The sequence below is a fragment of the Abrus precatorius genome, unplaced genomic scaffold (genome assembly GCF_003935025.1).
Source record: "Abrus precatorius isolate BTA unplaced genomic scaffold, Abrus_2018 Scaffold5, whole genome shotgun sequence".
Taxonomy (NCBI): domain Eukaryota; kingdom Viridiplantae; phylum Streptophyta; class Magnoliopsida; order Fabales; family Fabaceae; genus Abrus; species Abrus precatorius.
The window spans coordinates 4,111,664-4,133,066 of record NW_020874395.1 but is presented as its reverse complement, the minus strand read 5'-3'; the positions used below and the strand labels follow the sequence as shown (position 1 = coordinate 4,133,066).

Sequence of the window (21,403 nt, the reverse complement as noted above, 5' to 3'; positions counted from 1 at the left end):
ATATCAATAATAATAATAATAATAAAAGACACTTCGATAAGATAGTACTATATATATATATATATATATATATATATATATATATATATATATATAATACTCAATCAACCACCTTCAATTCTAGGAACGAATCAACGTATATTTGAAAGTGTAATCTTTAACGGTATGCTCTTTGTTTTTTTTTTTCCCAAATTAGGCTTTCCCCTTTCACTTGCTGAACAGGTTCCAAATGCTTTCACGTGATGAAAATTATGTTCCATAAGCACAAAAAAAGTAAAGGGGGGCAAAAGAAGAATGCAAAGAGCAATTGTATGTCTTATATAGTTTCAGGAATTTGATTCTTTTTATGAAACTAGGAAAGTGATATGTGGTGCACCAAATGTGCTGATATGTCATTGACCAAATGCACAAAGAAAGTGATATCTGGTGTCTCCAATCGATTTGGCCCTTTCATTAACATGAAACAAAGAAAGTACGTACGTAGGTGAAGTTGACAAATGCTAAAGGAAAAAGTAACCTGAAACTAACAGATAAAATATACAACACCCTTATATGGAAAATTACACAAAATGGCATATTGAGATGTTGTCTTCAACGATTTAGACTTCACATGAATGAAACAAATGAAGAAGCTCGAGTTGACTATCTAACACACAGAGAGAAAACACCCCCAAGACAAATAGACCCGACCAATAACAAAGAGAGAGAAGATACAAATAGTTATTTACCTGAAAGAAGAACTTGTTGAACAGCAAGAAGAAGCTTATATATATAGCGAGAGAGTGAGTGCATGTGTGAGTTACAAACAGTAATTAACCTCAACAAGAACTGCTGGATCAAAGAACAGCAGAGAAGAAAAGTGATATTATGATAACCTTGATAGTTGAGACAATGAGAGAGAGAGAGACGGAGGGTGAGCTAGGTAGCTAGGAGAGTAAGAGAGTATATATATAGTATATATTGGTTAAAAGATAGAATATGTGAGATCAAATCAATGGTTATATATATATATACCCGTTAACATGTTACAGAGAGAGAGACATATGATGAGCATGTTTGGTTCTTTTGCAGAAAGTGGGGGTTAAAGTAAGGTAGCTACTTCTTACTTCTTAGGTTCTACCGCAAAAAAACAATTAATCTCACTGCTGTGTGTTTGATGTCATATGGCGGAAGACTATTTGCTGCTTATTGGATAGAGAGAGAGTTAATGAGTGTGTGCATGGCATGCAGATATGTGCAGTATCATACGTCACTCTCCATTCGGGCTTTCTCTCTGGGCAGTATGCAGCAGCAAATAAATATAAAAATTAAGAAAAGTTTTTTTTTTCACATCTTAAAAAGAGAAGTGAAAAATGTAAAGGATACGATGAGAGAAAAGAAATATATAATAGGGTAAAATAAACGAAAAATTAAGATATGATAAAGTAAGTATTGATTGAGAAATATTATTAATTAAACATTATTTGTATATATATATATTACCTAAGTAAATTAAAAAAAATGTAAGGTGATACATGTGTAGCAAATTCATTTTTATTTGACGATTACTTTAATTTTATATATATTTTAATTAATAATAAAACTTCTCATCTTTGTCATGGTTTCTTTTCTTCAAATACTTTGAGCCTGTTTATGTAAGAGGAGAAATTCCATTAATACGGTTTTCAATAAATTTTTGTGGGATGTTGAAAATTTTCAATTTTTTGTATAATTTAAATATTGAAGTCTTACACAATTGCTCTTTGTGACATTTGTGTACAAGAAACATTTTATATGCATACTACTTTGCTGCAAAGTTCGATGAGCAGCAAATCCAATATTATATTGTGAAATCTTACTAAATGATGTCTCAGAGACTAAAGGGCTTCTGAAATACGGAGCATAGATTGCTGCATCATTGGAATGTGAAATCTAGTTCATGACACATCTCTTTCTCCAGCTAGTTTCCTGTCTCTCTTACACACTACCAATTCCATGCATCGGATGCAGAATCTCAAGGCTTGCTTTATAACAACTTAGCAACATTATATTAACTTAATATAATAAGGTATGAAGATTTGAATTTGTGGACCATATATCACATTACTCTATGATTGAGACCGCATCAGCCGCAATAAGATTATACTGTTCATTTCTCAGCAATTGTTACAGTGTGTAATTATTATTTCTCCGTACCATAGCTAAGTACGTGGGCCCTTATTATTATGCAATTAGCACTCTAATGAGTTGTTTGGCACGCATTCTGAACACGAGTTTCTTTTAATGAATGGTTGGTTTAAATAGTATATATATATCAAATTCTTGTTAAAATGGTTTTGAAGTTAAGTTTTGTATATAAAAACAATTATCAGAAAGAGTTAATTATATTATGTCGTAAATATTCTTGTGATTCAAACAAAATTATTCCTCCAATAACAAGTTGTGATCTATACTAAAAAATATATAACTTTCTTTGATATTGATACTTGGCACTGCAAAATCACTTTTAAACACCCAATTATTTATCTTGTGTGCTAAGCTGATAACCTGTTTGTTTAGAATTTCTTCTTGAGATTATCAAATCATTTTGACACAGTGTTTGCTCTTGTTTTTTTTTTGTATTGTGTGTTGTTTGACATGCATTAATTTCAGTTCCTCGACATTTTGTACAAACATAGCTAATTAATGACGTGCACATACGTAGCAAATCATTCTTTTCTTTGATTATACGAGAGTTGGTCTATTTTACTTTTTCATAATTAATTATATTACTTTTCATTGACCAATTTTAGCCATTCGTTATTAAAAAAAAAACGATGAATATTTTATGGGAAAGAAACCGAAAAAAATCTTACTGGAGAGGATCCACCTTGAATATATCATCATGTATTTTTGACTTCAAACATTAATTTCTCCATGAATAAAAAGAAAAGAAAAGAAAAGAAATACGTTGGATTCGGCAAACTTACGTGAAAATGATCACTTCTATGATATAGCCTGTGTTCTTTGACTGCGAAGAAACTATTTTGACCTACTTAGCCTTCTTCCATAAATTCAACTAATACTACTATTTTAATACTTTCTGATCGAGAATAAGATTGTACGACTACGTTTGAGTGTATAATAATGAACCCTAGCTAGGCGTATAGGACATTATGGAACTCTCCTTTAACATAGTTTGACCAACCTCACTGTGTTTTATGAAGAATTCAGAATCCTCGATCTGGAAAAAAGCAATAAAGAAAATCCCTAACTCCGTTAATATTTTAAAGATAAACTGCACTTGCATTTTTTTAATTTAATAAAATTTATTTAATATTTTTTATATTTCCATGATTCGATTGGACCACCGAATTAATAATAAATTATAAACCAGAGCAACCTTTACCCTTTTCCCCCTCGAACAGAATCTCTCGGTGATGGATAAAATGAGCTTTACCACAAGAAAAATCACTATGAACAATGATCTCACTCAGGTTTCTTATGCCATTATTTCAATATTCAACCCCTTAATCAAAACTGAGAGGTTAATACAGCCACTGCTGAGAATACAACAAGTTAGAGTTTCCTTTCATAATTCAAAATTGAACCCCACCTTCAAATATCTTTTTCTGAATTATAAAGACATCAATTACTTTGAATTAAACTATATTTACTGTTATTTTCTTGCTGACATAAAATATTTATATTATCTGAATTGTCTGAGAATTAACAAGAAATTCACTAATCCAAGATATATTAGGAAGAGCTTAATAATTAATTTTAATTAAAAGATTGAATTCCTTAATTTATGCAATTTCTTTTATTTTTAAACAAATAAATAACAGCAAGGTTATATTAACCAGTAACTGCCTTGTTGTTTGTCCATAAATAAATGTTACTTTTAGTTCTTCTTATAAAAAAAATTATTTTATTAAATCAAATAAAAGCAGTTGAATATCATAAATTTATATTGCATTTCAGAAATACTTATAATATTAAATAGTTAACATAATAATTTATGTATTAAATAAATAAAAAGTATTTACTTAGATAAATAATGGTAAGTACCTTGATTTTATAGATTTTAAGATATATAAAATATAAAAAACGATTAATACGTATGAAAATTAAATTTTATTTCTTATGTTTAGGAGGAAAAAAGAATAATGATAATTTTTTTTTTGAAAAAAAATAAAAAACTAGAACAAGTAAAATGTACAATCAATGATATAAGTAGCAGAGCGACACAAACGTTTAGGGTATATATATATATTATATAAGGTTTAATTACATAGTAGCCATACACTGCTATGAATGATTTTGAAAAGATTGCCTAAAGTTATTGGCAAGATTTAAAGAACGTGGGGAGTTTATTTTATGTTTGGAATGCTTTGAGTATTTTTAAAGATTTTTTATATATAAAACTTTAAATAGTTAGCTAGTATGAAAAATTAAATCAAGAAGAAATAAAAATAATTTTATTTGATATCATCTATTTTATATTTTAATCATATAGATTTCCCCACGAGCTAATTTCACAGTTTATTAATAATTCATGTATTCTGATTACGTACGTTACCATTGAAGTATCTCATCAATTATTTTCATATTTGTAATTGACACATCAACTTATAGCATTTTTCTTCAATATGACCTTTTCTATTCCTTATTTCCATACTTGCTAGTTTTAAGAAAATGTCTACAGATATTATTAACAAAAAAAAGAAAGTACCCCCTATTCCTAAAGTGGTCATTCACACTTACTTTATATATCCCATTGATCACTGAATTTGCAAAATTATAAGAAATAAAACTTTGGCAAGAACAACCACAAAGTCTGGTAATTTTAAAAAGGACAAAGAAACCCTACAAATTTTAATGGTCTGGCATACACAAATGACATAATATACAATGGATGCATTTAAGAACAAAAGAACGTGTCATTCCCAAATTTCAACTTTTAAATATCTTAACTTTTAAATATTTTACACACTTTTACACTTATCTGAACTTAACTTAACTGAACTCAAAAAAGTTTTGCGTTATTCAGTTTTCTAGTTGCTGGGCTAATATATAACATAAGTGAAAGATGCTGAAGTTTTAAAGAAATTGGAAGTTCTAAACTACTTAGAGGTTGAAGTTGTATATTATGTCAATGCCGATGAATCTACAATCACCAAACACTCCAATATGGTAGAGGAGTAGCCCTAGAGTATAAATAATTTCTTCAAATCTACTTAAAGGATATTTTTTAAAGCAACATTTCTTGTCTCTTTAACACACTCTTTTAAATACACTAATTTATTATTAGTTAAAGATTATTAAAAAATATATTAATTTTATTCCTAATTTAATGATTCAACCGTGTATTTTTATACATTTAAATGTATTTCATATTATATTGAGGCATGCTTAATTTATGTCGTGTTCATGCTCGATAGCAAATTTTGTCTTTTATACACTAAACAAACCTATTAAAATCAAACATTCTTATTGTTAAAAATTTGGAAACTAGAAGAGAGAATCACTAATAGAATCAATATAGTCAGAAATTTGGAGAAAATCAAATTTAACATGCTTCTAAGTACCAAATAATTGAAGATCAAGGCAGCCATGGGTCATAGTGTCATCTAAAAAAAAAAATAATAATAATAAATAAATAAATAAATAAATGACAAATATCACATGAAACCTAATTATCCTTTGTTTTTGTCCATATAAAACCAAATTAACTAAAAAGGCTTTTTTTGATAAAAGTATTGGCCCAATCTTTTTAACAAATTTGCCAGCGTCAGGCTAAGGCCCACAAGAGGCAGGATGGTTTTGATCCCATACATAAATTGAAGATGGTTTGTTTTTCTTCATTTTACGTCTTATTTTACTTCGCTGCATTGAGACTAGTTTTTAAAATTTTACCAAAAAACAAAGGGGTTGCTTTGTTGACTGTTTGCTCATTTACTCTTTTTTTATAAAATTTTTGTTTGATAAATACCTTTATTATTAATAATAAATATTTTTAAATTAATATAACAATGACCATCTTCATAATTTAATATAGGCAATTATGTTTCTCAATTGTCAACACTGCTGGAATTGTTTATATGTTAGTGATAAAATTATTTATTTGTTAAGTTTAATTTTTTTTTTACTTTAAATATCTGATGTACTTTTTTTTCCATGTTAAAGGGATGTTAACAAAATTTAAAATTTTCAGAATATTTAATTTTGTATTTTCTGAAATTAAAGTTTCAGAAATTATAATTATAAGCTTATGAAATTTTAATATATTTATTTATTTAAAACAATAAGCTTTAAAAAAAATCAGTGTTTATTTTTCTGAATAAATACATTATTTATTTAAAATAATATAATTTCAAAACTAAAATGAAAAGATTGTAAAAAAACTGAATTATGTTAACATGCTGTAAAAATAATTATGGATGCAAAGTTATTAAGATTTGTTAGCAAATCTCACCTAAATTCTATAACTTGTGCAAAATGTGCGTTGACATGCATCAAAATATTTTCCGTAACGAATACGTCGTTATTTCTTTAATACTAATAAAATATTTTTTTAACATATTCTTTATTATCAGACTAAATTTTAGAAAAATTCTATTTAATAGTGTGTAATCCAAATAATTTAATGTATACATTTCATCTTAATAATAAAAGCATGAAAATATTTTAGTTAAAATCATGTTTAAATTGTATGATTTATTTATTTTTAATAAAATGCTTTTAGTGTTTTCCAAAATTAGAAAAAAATATTCTTTAAAATGTTACAAAAAGCTTTTTTTTTTTTTCCAAACTTATAAAAAAATCAGCCCTATTTTATATCAAATCATGATATGCATTCCAATGATATTATTTGTCAAAATTTAAATAAATAAATTACTATCCGCAAATTCAAATAAATAATAAATAGTGATTATTAATGGGAGATAGAGGTATATCATAAAAACAATACAAAAATTTATTTAAAGTAAAAATCTAAATATTCATATAAAATGAATATTTTGGCTGCGAAGGGCAAAGCTCTGCTTTCACTCTTGCAAGCTCATTCCCTCTCTCTCTCTCCATCTGATTCCAAACCCTCAATTTTTCCGAAGAAAAACCCTTCAAATTTTTCCTACCATCCAAACACACTCACAAAGTCACAAAACCCTAAGCTGAAACTTTGTGCTCTTCCATTCCATGGATCCTCCTCGCCGAGCTCCACGCGCCGTGATCGACCCCGTTCCCAAGTTCCGACAAGTCGGGTTCTTCGCTCCCGGAGCTCCACCAGAACGATCTCAGTCGGGTCCACCCGACCCGACTCACTCTGCTGCTCCAATCTCCGATATCTCTCCCTCCGGCAACTCTCTCTCGCCGGTCATGATCCCGCCGCCGCGCCACCTCTCCGATAATCTCCTCCTTCACGCTCGTCCTGCCGCTTCTCCTCTTCGCGCCGAGTCCATCGCCGCCGCCGGAAGCTCCTACGATGCTTCCGATTTCTTCCCTGCTCCTCTGTCGCCGGCGCCGTCGTCCTCGTACTCCAGCAGGATCGCCGGTGCCGCCGATGGAGGCTTCTTCAACGGCGGCAAGGGGAACAATGCCGGAAAGGTGGCTGCGTCGTCGTTTCCTCGCGGAGGATTCGACTTGACGGCGATGAAAGCGAGTGTCGTTCCGGCGAGCAAATTGACCACTGTTTCTGTGGTGAATGATTCGCTTGGGATTCCCGGTTAGCTTCTTAGTTGTTATCTTTGTTGATTTTGATTTGGTTTGACACTCTACGGCTAAGTTTGAATTTGAACTGGTTTTGGATGAGAAAGAGTGGAGAATATGTATTGAATTTGAATTTTATGGAGTTTAATGTGAATTGTGAAAGTAGAAAGTTGGATTTTAGAGATTCAATTGAGCTTTTGATTCATTACATGAGAAACTATGTAAGAAGCATGGACTATTATGTAGTATGAATTAGAGATAGAAAGTGAGAACCATCATTAATATACGTTTGGATTTAGAGTGTGTATAGGGTCAGGTTCGTCAGAAGTAATTTAATTAGTTTCATGAAGGGAAAGAAGTAATGTCTATTGAGTTTGTGAATTTGACTGTTACATTACATGCTTAAAAGGAAGGATCTTGTTTGAATCCTTCCAATATATACCTAAACTGATGTTTACTGGAAATGGAGCAAGAGGTTTCTTTTTATAACTTTAAATGGAATATATCTTTTGTCGTTTTGCCACATGTTGGAAACTTCGAACTAATGATTAAAAGTTTTGAATTGGCCTGACTTGCTTCTTACCAATGTACATGTGGATGTCTCTCTAAAGAGAACAGTTTAAACTTTAAATTATTTGTTGCCATTTATGGTCTGAGTTTGTTTTCTTTTTGGCTTGATTTTGGTACACTTTTCTTCATCTTCTTCTGTAATCCCCATTAGAAAAAGAAAAGGTAAACAAAGGAGGAGGGTCAGCAGTGGAAATGAAAGACCAACCTACTAGTTCAAAACAGCAGAAACCAAAAACCTCAAAAGCTGAAAGACGTGCTCTTCAAGAAGCTCAACGAGCTGCAAAGGCTGCTGCAAAAGGTGTGTAATTGTTAGTATGTCCACTGATTCCTCATTTAAGCTATCAGACATATTCTGACTGAAAGTGCTTTTACCATGGACATATTATCTGTGATTATGTGCTCATCTTTTTCCCTGATGCTATTTATGCCTAATTCTTCATCAGAACTACAGTTAAGTGTTCATCAACTATAATACTGTGTTTTCTAGTGATCCTAACATGCCTAAAAGTGGGATTTTGTAATGTTCTTTCATGGATCCCTTTTCTGCACAAATCATTTGGATAATGCTATAGCTTTTAATAAAAATCTGTCACCAGCTGAAGGAAATAAGGCATCTGGAACTCCAACTTCAACAACCGCAAAATCAGCTAAAGCTGCAAAGCCTGCCCAGAAAGTTGATAATTCAGTGGTTGCAGCCTCTGAGAAGAAGGGGGGTGATTGTCCACCAGAAAAGGATAGAAAGAAAGATGCTCCCCAACCACGCATGCAGTATGATGACAGGAGCCGAGTGGAGAAAGCTAAACGTCGTGCTGTGGTTAAACAAACTGAAGCTAGGAACAGAGTTGAGTTGTTCAGGCATTTACCACAATATGAACATGGGAGTCAGCTTCCAGAACTTGAGGCAAAGTTTTTCCATCTTTCTCCCGTGCATCCTGCTGTTTATAAGGTATCTATGTTTTTATGCTATTTCTTCTTGTTAAAAATCCGAATTTTTGTTGTTTGATACTTTGATTTGTATGCTACAGTTAATTTTGGGTTATAGTAATATATTTAAATGTAATATGTTTTGCCCTGAGCATTACAATGCACAACAGCACTGTGAGCCCTTTGCAAAAACCATATGCAGCAACATATTTCACTTGCAGTAATAACTCTGAACTGAACAGTTTTTTCAATAGGTGAGATCAGATGGTTCATTGATAGTTTATTAAAACTAATTCCTTTACTCAATGAAGGAGGCACAGTCTTGACCTCATGGGTTATATTTCAGATAGTATGCACTATGCTGTGCTACCTTCATTCCTTTGGTTTCAGTAACAACAAATGGAGGGGGAATTAAAAGAAAGACCAAGTACTGCTTGATTTGTGCAATAGTATAGTTTATATAGCTCCAATTTTCTAAATTTGTAAAGTAAAAAGAATATTTGAAAATTGCATGATGCAATTATCAATTTTATTGGCTGGTATAATGCATTACATTGTGTTGCCTATTATACTGTCTGTATTTGCACGGAGATACTTCATGAGCCAAATCATGATTAGAACTTGTGATGTTTTACTGTCCAGAACCCTGTTCAATATGTTTTGTGAACTCAACCTTTGTAATACATCTTTTCTCATTATCACCATTGTGTTTTCCAGGTGGGTTTGCAGTATCTATCTGGAGATATATCTGGTGGTAATGCTCGTTGTATTGCAATGCTTCAAGCATTTCAAGAGGCCATCAAAGACTACAAGGTTCCACTTGAGAAGACTCTTGTGAGAGACTTAACAGCAAAAATTAGTAGTTATGTATCATTTCTTATTGAATGTCGACCTCTGTCAATCAGCATGGGAAATGCAATTAGGTTTCTCAAAAGTCGAATAGCCAAGCTACCATTGACCCTGTCTGAGTCAGAAGCAAAAGCATCTCTCCAGTCAGATATTGAGCGTTTTGTAAGTGAAAAGATTATACTTGCCAACAAGGTGATAGTGAAACATGCTGTCACTAAAATAAGAGATGGTGATGTTCTTCTAACTTATGGGTCGTCATCGGCAGTTGAAATGATACTGTTGCATGCACATGAGTTAGGAAAACAGTTTCGTGTTGTGGTTGTTGACTCTCGTCCAAAGCTTAGAGGGCAACTTTTACTTCGCAGGCTTGTGGAGAAAGGTCTAAGCTGTACATACACGCATATAAATGCTGTTTCCTACATTATGCATGAAGTTACTCGTGTTTTTCTGGGTGCTTCATCAGTGTTATCTAATGGAACAGTATATTCAAGAGTTGGAACTGCATGTGTTGCAATGGTTGCTCATGCATTCCGTGTACCTGTCATAGTATGTTGTGAGGCCTATAAATTTCATGAAAGGGTACAGCTGGATTCAATATGCTCTAATGAACTTGGTATGTATATTTAATGGTTATAGATGATGAGGATTCTATTTACAGTTTACCATTGGTTTCTTGCCTTGCATTTGTATAAGAAGCTCGATGTTTCTTCGGTGTTGTCACAGGTGATCCAGATGTCATTTCAAATGTTCTGGGTCGAAAGGATGTCAGCCACTTGGATGGTTGGGCCAATATGGAAAATCTGCAACTTTTGAATCTGATGTAAGCAGTTATATAGATAAAATACCACACCAAATTGTCATATCATCACTCTAACCTTGCAGTTGTCTCTAAATTGATGGCAGTTATGATGCAACCCCTTCAGATTATGTTTCAATGATAGTCACAGATTATGGAATGGTAAGTGCTGCAATTCTTAAAAGGGACTTTTATACCTGCTGCTAAAACATCCTAAAATGCATTTGATCCTGGCACCTTATAGTTTGCATCGCATCTAACTTATCGAGTGCAGAACTTCTGTTTCAATGTTGGTTGGTAATGATTCTAAGTGACGATCGAAATACCAGTTTACACTACGCTATGAACCTAAAAGAATAATATAAAATACAAAGCATTTTTTTTATAATTTCCCTTACTGTAAATATTTAAGCAAGAATAAACTATTGAAAAGAAGTGAGGGGGACATTAGAAGAGAAGAGGTATATAAACTATCCCTTTCTAAACTAGTTTCATGCTTATAACATCCATCGACCAAGCCCCTCGTCCCAGTGATATAATGCATGCTTTAAAAAAAAAAATCAGGGCTTTATCCTTTCACGTTTTTCACTTTGTAGATCATGATTGCTTATGAATATATTTTGGATGACATTTCTACTTTGGCAGGTGCCCCCCACAAGTGTGCCTGTAATTGTAAGAGAATATGGGAGAGAACAAATCTGGATATAAGTTTTGTTAATTTTAACCATCTCAGTTTTGTTGGCGTGCAAAATCCCTATTTAGCACCCTGGTAACAATAAATTTAAGATGGTTGTGATGAATGTTTCTGTATTATTTTCCCACCTCGGAATAATGTAATGGGCCTTTTTTGTTCTGAAATTTTGGACATTTCTGTATTCACCTGTCCTAGCGAAGAGTGCAAAATTTCGCCTCTCCAGGCAGATTTAGCCATGCATTCTCTTCTGTAACAGTGTTTTTTTGTTCTATTGTTCTTTACCTTTTGGATGATTATGAGGTCACAATTTTGGTTTAGCAAGTTTTAGTTGTGTTTAGCCCCTTCTTTGGATACTTATGACAACCATCATCATGAATTGAAGTTGTCCCTGAAAATGTGTTTTCAGTGTGGTTGCTCTAATTGTCGGAAATATAGAAAATGGTTGCTTGAAAACATAGGCCACGGTATTATTAGATACTTTGTTGCCATTAACCCTTTTGTTTGCTGAGTATCAAGCTGGCAAGGTATAATTTCAACTCATAATTTGTTTCTTACTCCTGGGTGAAGTAAACAGATACCGCGGACATTAATTGAATCTCATCAGATGCAAGCTTATGAAAGGTGTTATTGAATTTACTGATAAGTGTTATAAAAGAATGAAAAGTATCAAACAGAAAGAATGTTAAATTAAAAAAAATATTTATGAAGTTTTGTTATATGCTGTAGTTTAACCTCTAAATCTTGCTTGACTGTGTTATAAATCTATTCAAATACTTTCACCATTACCTTGTTATTTCATCTAGCTTGTGTCAGTAAAAAATGTCAATGAAAATGTAAAAGCAACAACGAAAGATGTCTAATTCAGAAAAATGTGATTCTTAATTAGTTACATCAACTGTTCATCATGAATCCCGATCTCATGCAATTTAAAAATAAATGTAGAGGACCTCAAACTTTGCAAGTGTTGTTTTCTTTATAAAATCTTGAAAAAATGGAGTTAAATGAGCGACAACGAATAGATGACACCACATGCAGTTCTATTTTAAACTGCATATCATGCGGATTCTTTTTTTGTACTTTCATACTGTTTCTACGAACAAATATTATTCTGTGTTCAAAACAAACATCGGTTGTAATGATGTGACAGGTTGTTTACCTAAATTATGCTATTGTGAAATGAATATTACACGTCATAGTTAACTGGTTGGAATTTCTGATTAACTATCCCTCTGCAATCTTCACAGAAAAAACAGAGAATGGGAAGTGATTTTCCGAAGCTAACTAAGTGAATTTATTTTTTGGTCTGGAAAGCTCACTAAGCGATGAACAATGCCAATGACACTACTCTTCATTAATGGATCGCTCCTCCCAGAGACATTTCCTTCCTTTGGTTAGTTGACGGATCTTAAGGGCCTCTCTACTCCATATTGAGATTTTTTTTTCGCAACTCTCAATTTTTTATTTACACATTTAATGCCCTTTTTTAGTGCTTTTGAAAATTAAATTCTAAAAATAATTTGTAAATCACTTTTAAAATTTAACTTCTGAGTTTAATACATTTTAAAAGTTAAATTAAAATAATTACAACTTACTTTCAAAATTAATTTTCAAAAAAATATTTCAAAATCAAATTTCAAGATAAAAAAGGTGTGTGGGTGTAAAAAGAAAAAGGGCCCAAAATTTCGAGATAAATTTGGGTAATTAATATGCACGAAAAACATGGATATTCATTAGTATAAGGAAAGTGATCATATTAAATGAAACAAAATTAAACATGTATATACGTTTAATGAGTTTGTTAATACATCCATCTGACCTTGTATAAGAAGATACAAATGTTCATGTTTCTCAATTTTGGAATTATAGATCCAATATATAGTTACTCGTTTCCTCTTATGGCATCAGCTTTACCATAAGGTGGCGTAACAATTCCAAGAATAACAAAGCCACCTAAAATGACTATTAAAATGCCTAAGGAATTGACCAGCAGAGCTTCATTGGAATAGCGTGAGATGATCTGGTTGGCCTGAAGGAATGTAGCTTTTTCTAAAATACCAGTAGCAGTAGTGGCTATAGCCAAGGCATAGATATAGATCCCAAAGAACACATGCCATGGCAATAGGGTAGCTCTACTATTTCTTGAGCCTCCTGGGTACCAAAATGTTGCAAAGCCAGCACCCCACTGATACAAATCATAGCAAGCAATCAGAAACATGGAATTCAAGTTTTGAGGTAGAATTGAACAACTTACAAAATGCAACTAGAATAATAATAATAATAATAAGGGTAAATAACGTTCACACGCCCTGATATTTAACAAAATTTCACCTAATACCCTTTTTTCTACCCTATATAAACTTTCCTTAATGTATGTAAATAACATATCACCACATACCCCTCTCGATTACACAAACTATCCTTGATTTCTTATGCAATTATAAGAATTAGGAGAGCTTAAAGTAATGTCAAAAAGGGAGGAATATTGGGTAAAAATTTGTTAAACCTCAAGGGATGTGAATGTAATTTGTCCTAATAATACAGATACCTGGATGGAGAATAGGAAAAGGCATGCAAGGCCCAACCATGAATGCAGGCTGTAGAAATTGTCAATGCCTTTGTCAATGTGAAACTTCCAGGCAGCCCAGACACCAATTAAACTCAAAAAGAGAGCAACAAACTGTAACGCGAGATGAACTGCTTTTTTGAAGTTTTTAGTTCCAGACACTGTCTTGTATGCAAGCATCCCTTCACATTGCCATAAGAAACACATAAAAGAAGTTACATGATGTTCAATCCTTACCAACAATCAAGGGATAGTAAAGAAGAAACATTATTAAATCTATGACAATAAGTTCATTTGACTTGGGAAGTTACATTTTCATAAAAAGTTTTATGAGCAAGCCCATCTTCTGTCTCTTGTTAGCTTAGCAGTTAGCAGAACAAGGACCAGCTTGTTTCATTTTAATTTGAACTCTGCAGTTTCTTTTTGGGTAGGAGGGCTCTACTAGTTCTAGGGCTTCAGATACCAAAAGTAATCAAAACAAATGATAGGAAAAATGATTTTGTCCATTTTCCCAGGTGTCACGATGAAGTGGAGCGTTTTATGGACACAAATTACGGCCCTCATGCTGCCATGTAAGATACACCAATAAGAACAGAAAATAGGGATAACTTATTAGCATGAGGGCTGTAATTTGTGTAATCAAAATTTAAAATGTATATTCCCAAGACAACAGTGAAGATTATTCAGACTTTCATATTGATCTACTATTCAGATTTTTGCTATAAAAATAGGCTCCTAGGTAGTATTTCACAAAGGACGGGATTCATAAAAGGAGATAACAAACAGATATAAATCTTATTTGCACTCTATGTATTGTTATCTTTAGAAGAGCTAGAACAATCTCATATAATCCAGAAACTTCACAATCAAACGAGAACGATTAACAAGCCTAGGTACACGTAAAATGCTTCTTCATCTTCAAAATGAAGGGAAGCACGATGTACAAGTCAAAGGCTGAGTTTTCTCATATTATTTGTTGCAATTATATAAAGACAGAGACACACCCAACTAGATTTTACTCCAATCAGTCCAACCCCTCAAAAACTATTTTTTATCTATCATCTCCTAATGATTACTCCAATTTCCTGACCTCACACATTTTCACCTAGCTGCAATAGTTATTGAGATCTTAGCATTCTTCAGTGCAAGATTACCACAAAAATAAAAATTCAGAAAGAACATTTACCTTCACCATTGATTAGAACAAGCCCAATCACCATCAAAACCGGATGGACCTAGATGGAAAAAAAAAGGGTTTAATTTGAAACCACACAAGCAATCCAAATGCATTTGCTCAAAACATTAAACAAAATGTGCAAAAAACTTGGAGCTAAAATTAAAAATAAAAAAAAATTCATAATCACACACTCAAAATTATAATACCCTTTTTAAGTTTCTCTTGAAAAAAATAAAATTGTACCAAAAAAAAAAAGAGAAAAGATGGGATACCCATACCCCAAAAAGGAAAATTAAATGAATTAAGAGAGGGTTACATTGAAGATGAGATCTTTGTTGTCAGAAACGAGAGCGAGGCCTCCCCTGTAATGAAGAGCCCATGTCAGCAGAAGAACAGTGACGGCCACGCCGACACCTCTCACCGCCGTGAAGATCGGAAACCTCACCACCGGCGGACCCGCCATTCTATCCTTTGCTTGAGAGAGAGAGAGAGATTGTGTGTGTAGAGAGAGAAAGAAAGCGTTGAATGTTGAATCGAGAGAGCCAAAGGCAAAAAGAAGAAAACTGAGAGCATATATTAAGATTATGGACAAAGAAAATGTGGGTCAGCTTTGCATACTGCGCTACATAAATTTGTACTTCAGTTGCTTCCCACACCAGAAAGTAACTTCACATTTAGAATTCATTTTCATCAAATTATTTTTTAATTATTAAACATAATTAACAATTGAAATGTGTATATATCTTTTATTTAAAAATGAAGGAATTAATTTTTTATATTTTTTTTATAAACAAAGTTACAAAACCAATTCTTTTATTAAAAAATTGGTTTTTTTAACTTTAAAATAAACCAATTCTTTTATTAACTTTGTCAATATTTTAAGATTTTTATTTAAAATATGTAATAATTTTTAAGAAATATTTTGTTAGAAAATGTGGATTAAGATTATAAGGAAAGTAATATTTAATTTTTTTATGTATAATTGAACTTATTAAAAATGATATATATGTTTATTTTTTCTTTAAAAAATAGAGTATGAGATCTTAATCATATGACTATGAAGAAAATGAATAATAAGATTACTTTTAGTTTAGTTTAAATTAAAAAAAACGTTTACTTCTTAAAAATTATTTAAAAAGGTAAAAATAAATAAGTAATTTTTTAAAATAAATAAAATTACTTACGTACTAAGATAATATAAAAATAATCTTGATTATTTATGTATGATTAAATTGAAGAAAAATAAAAAAATAATTAATTTGGTTGTGTTTTGGGTCATTAATGTCTTACTTATCGGTTCTAAAAATATCATGAAAAAAGAATATGTATGGTTAGCTTTAAAAATAGAGAAGAAAGAATTAGTTTGAATATTTAATTTCTTACTTCTGGAATTCAAGAATCAGGAATGAATTTAAAGGGTGTGAAGGTGGTCCTCACCTTCTCTTTATTTTATATGGAATTTAATTTTTAAAATAAAAATTATTAACTATTAACTTGATAAAATACATGTTATGTTATTAGTAAGTAGTTATAGGGACAATTTCCAAAAAAATATAAAAATTAAAATTAACTAAAAAAATTTAAAGATTCAAATTAAATATATTAATTTAGACTAAAAATATTAGAGCACTTTTTTTTTTAATTTATGAAAGAGTGATTAGTATAAGAAATAATTTATTTATTTTTGTTAATTTTTAATGGTATGCACTACCTTAAGCAAATGTGACACTTATATTTTACAAATCAAATAATTTTTTTTTTAATAAATAGGACTAAAAGCTCAAAACAACACACAAGCCTAGGTAAACACTCTAGGCTAAGAAACATCGAAAGAATCAAGCATTAACAGTAGATCAAGGGAAGGAGGAGTCTTAGAAAAATAAGAAGAAGACATACCAACTTCGAACCCATACTTAGCCAGTCAATTAGACAGTAGTTGGCCTCTTTCAAAATATGGCTTAGCCTAACAAACTTAATTCTCCTAAAGAGGTACCTAATTTTATCAAGGGTAAAAAATAACGGATGAGCACTACTTTGAACATTAGCTACTTAGGAAATGATATCCTTATAATCACATTCAACCCATATTACATTGATAAACCTAGAGATAACAATCTCAAGACCCCAATAAATTCTCCATAATTCTACTGTAAGGGGAGAACAAGGTGGGATAAAATTCAGCCAAGAAAGTTCCCTTATGATCACGCAATAGACCCTTGCAACTAGCACCATCAGAAGAAAGAAAAGCAGCTCCATCAGTGTTCGACTTAAATTGGTCCAGTAAAGGAGGAATCCACTTAACAAGACTTTTAGGCTCCAAGCTACTAGCAATATGATTCGGGTTGCCTTTGTCACAAAACAACAAACAGTCAAAATCATGAATTATTTTGTTCAACAAAACATCATTAGATAAAGGGGAATTTTGAAAAACCACACAGTTTCTATTACACCAAAGATTCCAACTGATTACACCAAACAATTTACTCCAAAAAGGAAACAAGGGAAAATTGCTGCTAGATAGATTAAATCCCAGCCACTTATGAAGGCCAAGATTGAAAAAGAAGACCATTTGTTAGGGAGGATGAATTGGTTCCAGATCTAGGAGGCACACTCACAATCTCTGAGGACATGAACTACTGTTTCAGGAGCCTCAAAACACCTAGAACACAAAGGAGAAGAAGACATTTTGCAAATATATCTTTTATTATTGGTAAAGAACTTACCAGGAGCAATTTTTCAAAGAAAAACATTAATTTTTAGGAGTCCTTCCCAATCCCAAACTAATTTAAAAATATAGTTATTATCCTGCCCACTTAGGATATGACCAGAAATAAGACTATAAGCCGATTTGATTGAAAAAATACCATTAGTAGACAAATTCCAAAAAAATTGGTCCTTATCCTAATTCAAAATAGGGGGATCAATACTTGTAATAGAGTTACAAATAGAGGGAGGGAGGACCTGATGAACTCTATCCCAATCCCATCTACCTTGAAGAACTAAAGTAGCCATAGGTTCATTCAAATCTTCTCCAACAATAGGTTAAAGAGCATACTGTGATAAATCCTAGTGATTTGAAAGCCAATTATCCTTCTAGAATCTAACATTCATCTCATTCCTTGAAGACCAGCCCAACTCCTGACAGAAGGAACCCCAGACTGCAATCATAACTTTCCAAAGGGGGGAGGTTTTTTTTTTTATTGTTATTAATCACATAAATTTTGCCTAAGGAAAACTTATACTTCCTACGTATGGCCTCAGCCCACAACTTAGTATCACACGAAATGAGTCTCCACCAAAGCTTCATGATAAAGGCTTGATTAAGTGAAGCAACACTTCTAAAACCCAAACCACCTTTACTCTTAGGTTTACAAATTTTCTCCCACCCAATTAAATGACATTTTTTATCTCCCAAAGATCTCCAAATAAATTTTTTACAAATAATATCTATTTCGTTACACACAAATTTAGGAAAAGAATATTTTGCATAAAATAATTAAGGATGCTCATAAAACAAGATTAAGTAAGGGTAATTCTACTAGTCATGGATAACGAATTCATTTTCCAAACAAATAGTTTTTTCCTAATATTATCAATTATGAATACAAAATCATGCCTTGAAAATTTCATATGACTTATTGGGACTCCAAGATATTTTTCAAACTGAGAGCAAAATTTAAAAACAAGCTTAGTACTCAAATCCATAAAAAGGCCAATATCATAATTTTTGAAAAAATACACAAAAGTTTATCTTTATTAATAGAGAACCCAAAAGCAAAACAGAATTTCAAAACCTCATAAATAACTTCAACATTTAGACTATCAGCTTTAACAACCAATATAATATCATCAGCAAAAAATAAATGAGATACACTAGGACCCATATATATTGCTAATATAGAAGAGAGTCCAACAACCACTATTAATTTTATCCTGAATAAGATGTCAAATAAATGATAAAAAGAAAGATAGATGAAACAAAAATAACTATTAATAAAAAGATAAAGAATAAAAGTAAATATATAAGTTGTTAAATAATTATAATTTTTATTAAAATAATAAGTATTATTATAAAATTTTGATTTGAATCTTCAGAAGTAAATTCTTTTTGAGATTTTTATTGTAGAAAAAAAAATCAATTTTATGTTCCGTTTGTCCAATTCAAATGTTTATTAATTGTATTTTTTATTGATCAATCATAGCCATTCAATATAAAATTAATAATTAATAGTCAAAATTTTATTACCTGTTTTACTAAAGATATATATTTGTTTGTTGAAAGTCAATATAGTAGTTAAGTTTTACTACATGTAACATATGCAATGTGACAATTCAAACACGATTATGTCATAATAAAGAACAATTATTGTTGTTTGATAATTTAAAATCTCATTTTTGAGAGTATGATAAAATTATTTAGAGGTGTGTGTCTACATATATAACAAATTTAATGAAAATGTTAAAATTGAAATTTTTAATTTATTTTAAACATGTTTCATAACCTCATACAAAGTGTGGTTTGGTTGAAGCTTTGTTAATTGTTTTGTAAAGGTTGGAAGCAAAGTGACTTGTACAGAGTAAAGCTTTTCGCTGGTTGAATGGTATTAAAAAGGCATTCTGCTTTAAGCAATGTACGATTCTTTTTCTTAAAAGTGAGTCTTCAATGATTCTTTTCTTTTTTTTTATCCCAATTATTTGCATTTAATATATTTTTTAATAAAAATTAATTCATGAGTGTATAAACATTGTGAATTTATATTTGTAACATATAATTTTGTTAAAATAAAATATTATTTATATTACTTCACTTACCATTAGATATAAATTAAATAAAAGACTTAAATTGAGTGTAAATTTTTTTTAAACTTACACTATAAGAAGGCCATTCTATATATATATATATATATATATATATATAATTTAATTTTTAATTTCTTCGTAATAAAAGATATTTGTATATATTTATTTTCTTATCATTTCTGCTATATGAAGATATGTGTTTGTCTTTTTTTTTTTAATAAGGTTTTATTAACTTAAAGTTTTAACACTAAGTTTAAGTAACCAAAAATAATAAAATTTTATTAAAAATTAATATTTTTATTATATTAAATTTATAAAATAAGATAAATATTAAAAAAATATATAAAACTTACTGTATTTTAAATGTTGAAACTCAGCTTTAGAAATTGAATTAACATTGTTTTTAAAAAATATCCATGTTTTGTTAAGTTTAGTATCAATTGGTTAACTCTCATAAATGGAAAGACATCTTATTATACATTAAAAAATCAAAGGTATATTGATATTAAAATTAATTACAACTTCATAGCCTTCTAGTCCAAGGTTATCATCACCTACCTTAAGTCATGTTGCAGTTATTTAAATTCCTTCACAACTCATAAAGCAAGATGCCTGAAGCACACAGCTAGTTACAACATGGCCAAATTTACAACATCAAAATTAGGGATATCACTAGATGCACTCATAAATTATAACCATGGCTAGGAAGATAAAATAAAATAAAATAAAATAATGATATACAAATAATATAACTCTATTTTATTCTAGCTCTCCCTGACTCTGCAGTACATATCAAAATTAAGTTACATATCAAAATTAAATTTTCACGAAACTTTTGTAGGCTCACTTCAAAAAAAAATTGGTGATATGATAATATAAAATGTCACAAATTATATTTCTATATGAACCATGCATTTGTATTTAATTTGTATCATATTTATTAAAAACAGACTACACATAACTGATTACTTTAAAAAAATTTAAAGAAAGAACATGGTTTAATTCTTATAAAAATAATGTTGGTATATTGTTATCAAACATAACATATGCTATTGTCATCAAGAATGTAAATCAACTAATAGAAGGTTATTATAGTTTAATTTGTAACTTTATGTTTAAGTTTTAGTAAATACAATCGTGTTAAATATTTAAAAAATTTATTAATCGTATTAATCGTAATATTTTTCTTTAATTTGAACATGATTGTCTATTTTCAATAAAAAATATTTGTGATATAAATAAAATTATTTATATTGAATATGTAAAAATTTAAGAACGTACTTTAATTATGAAGTTTTGCTAAACATTATTAATTATACACTTGTTTAATTAATTTATAATTTATGTTACAACTCAATAATA

At 30.6% G+C, this 21,403-nt stretch overlaps 2 protein-coding genes across 2 annotated transcripts; one reads left to right on the top strand and one right to left on the bottom strand.

The window, feature by feature from the left end:
• Positions 1-6,995: 6,995 nt before the first annotated feature.
• Positions 6,996-11,867, top strand: LOC113867251 (translation initiation factor eIF-2B subunit delta). Its single transcript, XM_027502437.1, has 7 exons — positions 6,996-7,684; positions 8,390-8,536; positions 8,835-9,184; positions 9,880-10,624; positions 10,735-10,831; positions 10,915-10,969; positions 11,453-11,867. Exons 1-7 carry the CDS (start codon positions 7,159-7,161, stop codon positions 11,513-11,515), a joined length of 1,983 nt encoding a protein of 660 aa, XP_027358238.1. The 5' UTR covers positions 6,996-7,158; the 3' UTR covers positions 11,516-11,867.
• Positions 11,868-13,257: 1,390 nt separating this feature from the next.
• LOC113867817 (probable transmembrane ascorbate ferrireductase 2) lies at positions 13,258-15,836 on the bottom strand. Its single transcript, XM_027503305.1, has 4 exons — positions 15,558-15,836; positions 15,251-15,299; positions 14,047-14,246; positions 13,258-13,683 (listed from the first exon to the last, which is right to left on the bottom strand). Exons 1-4 carry the CDS (start codon positions 15,702-15,704, stop codon positions 13,381-13,383), a joined length of 699 nt encoding a protein of 232 aa, XP_027359106.1. The 5' UTR covers positions 15,705-15,836; the 3' UTR covers positions 13,258-13,380.
• Between the last annotated feature and the right edge of the window lie 5,567 nt (positions 15,837-21,403).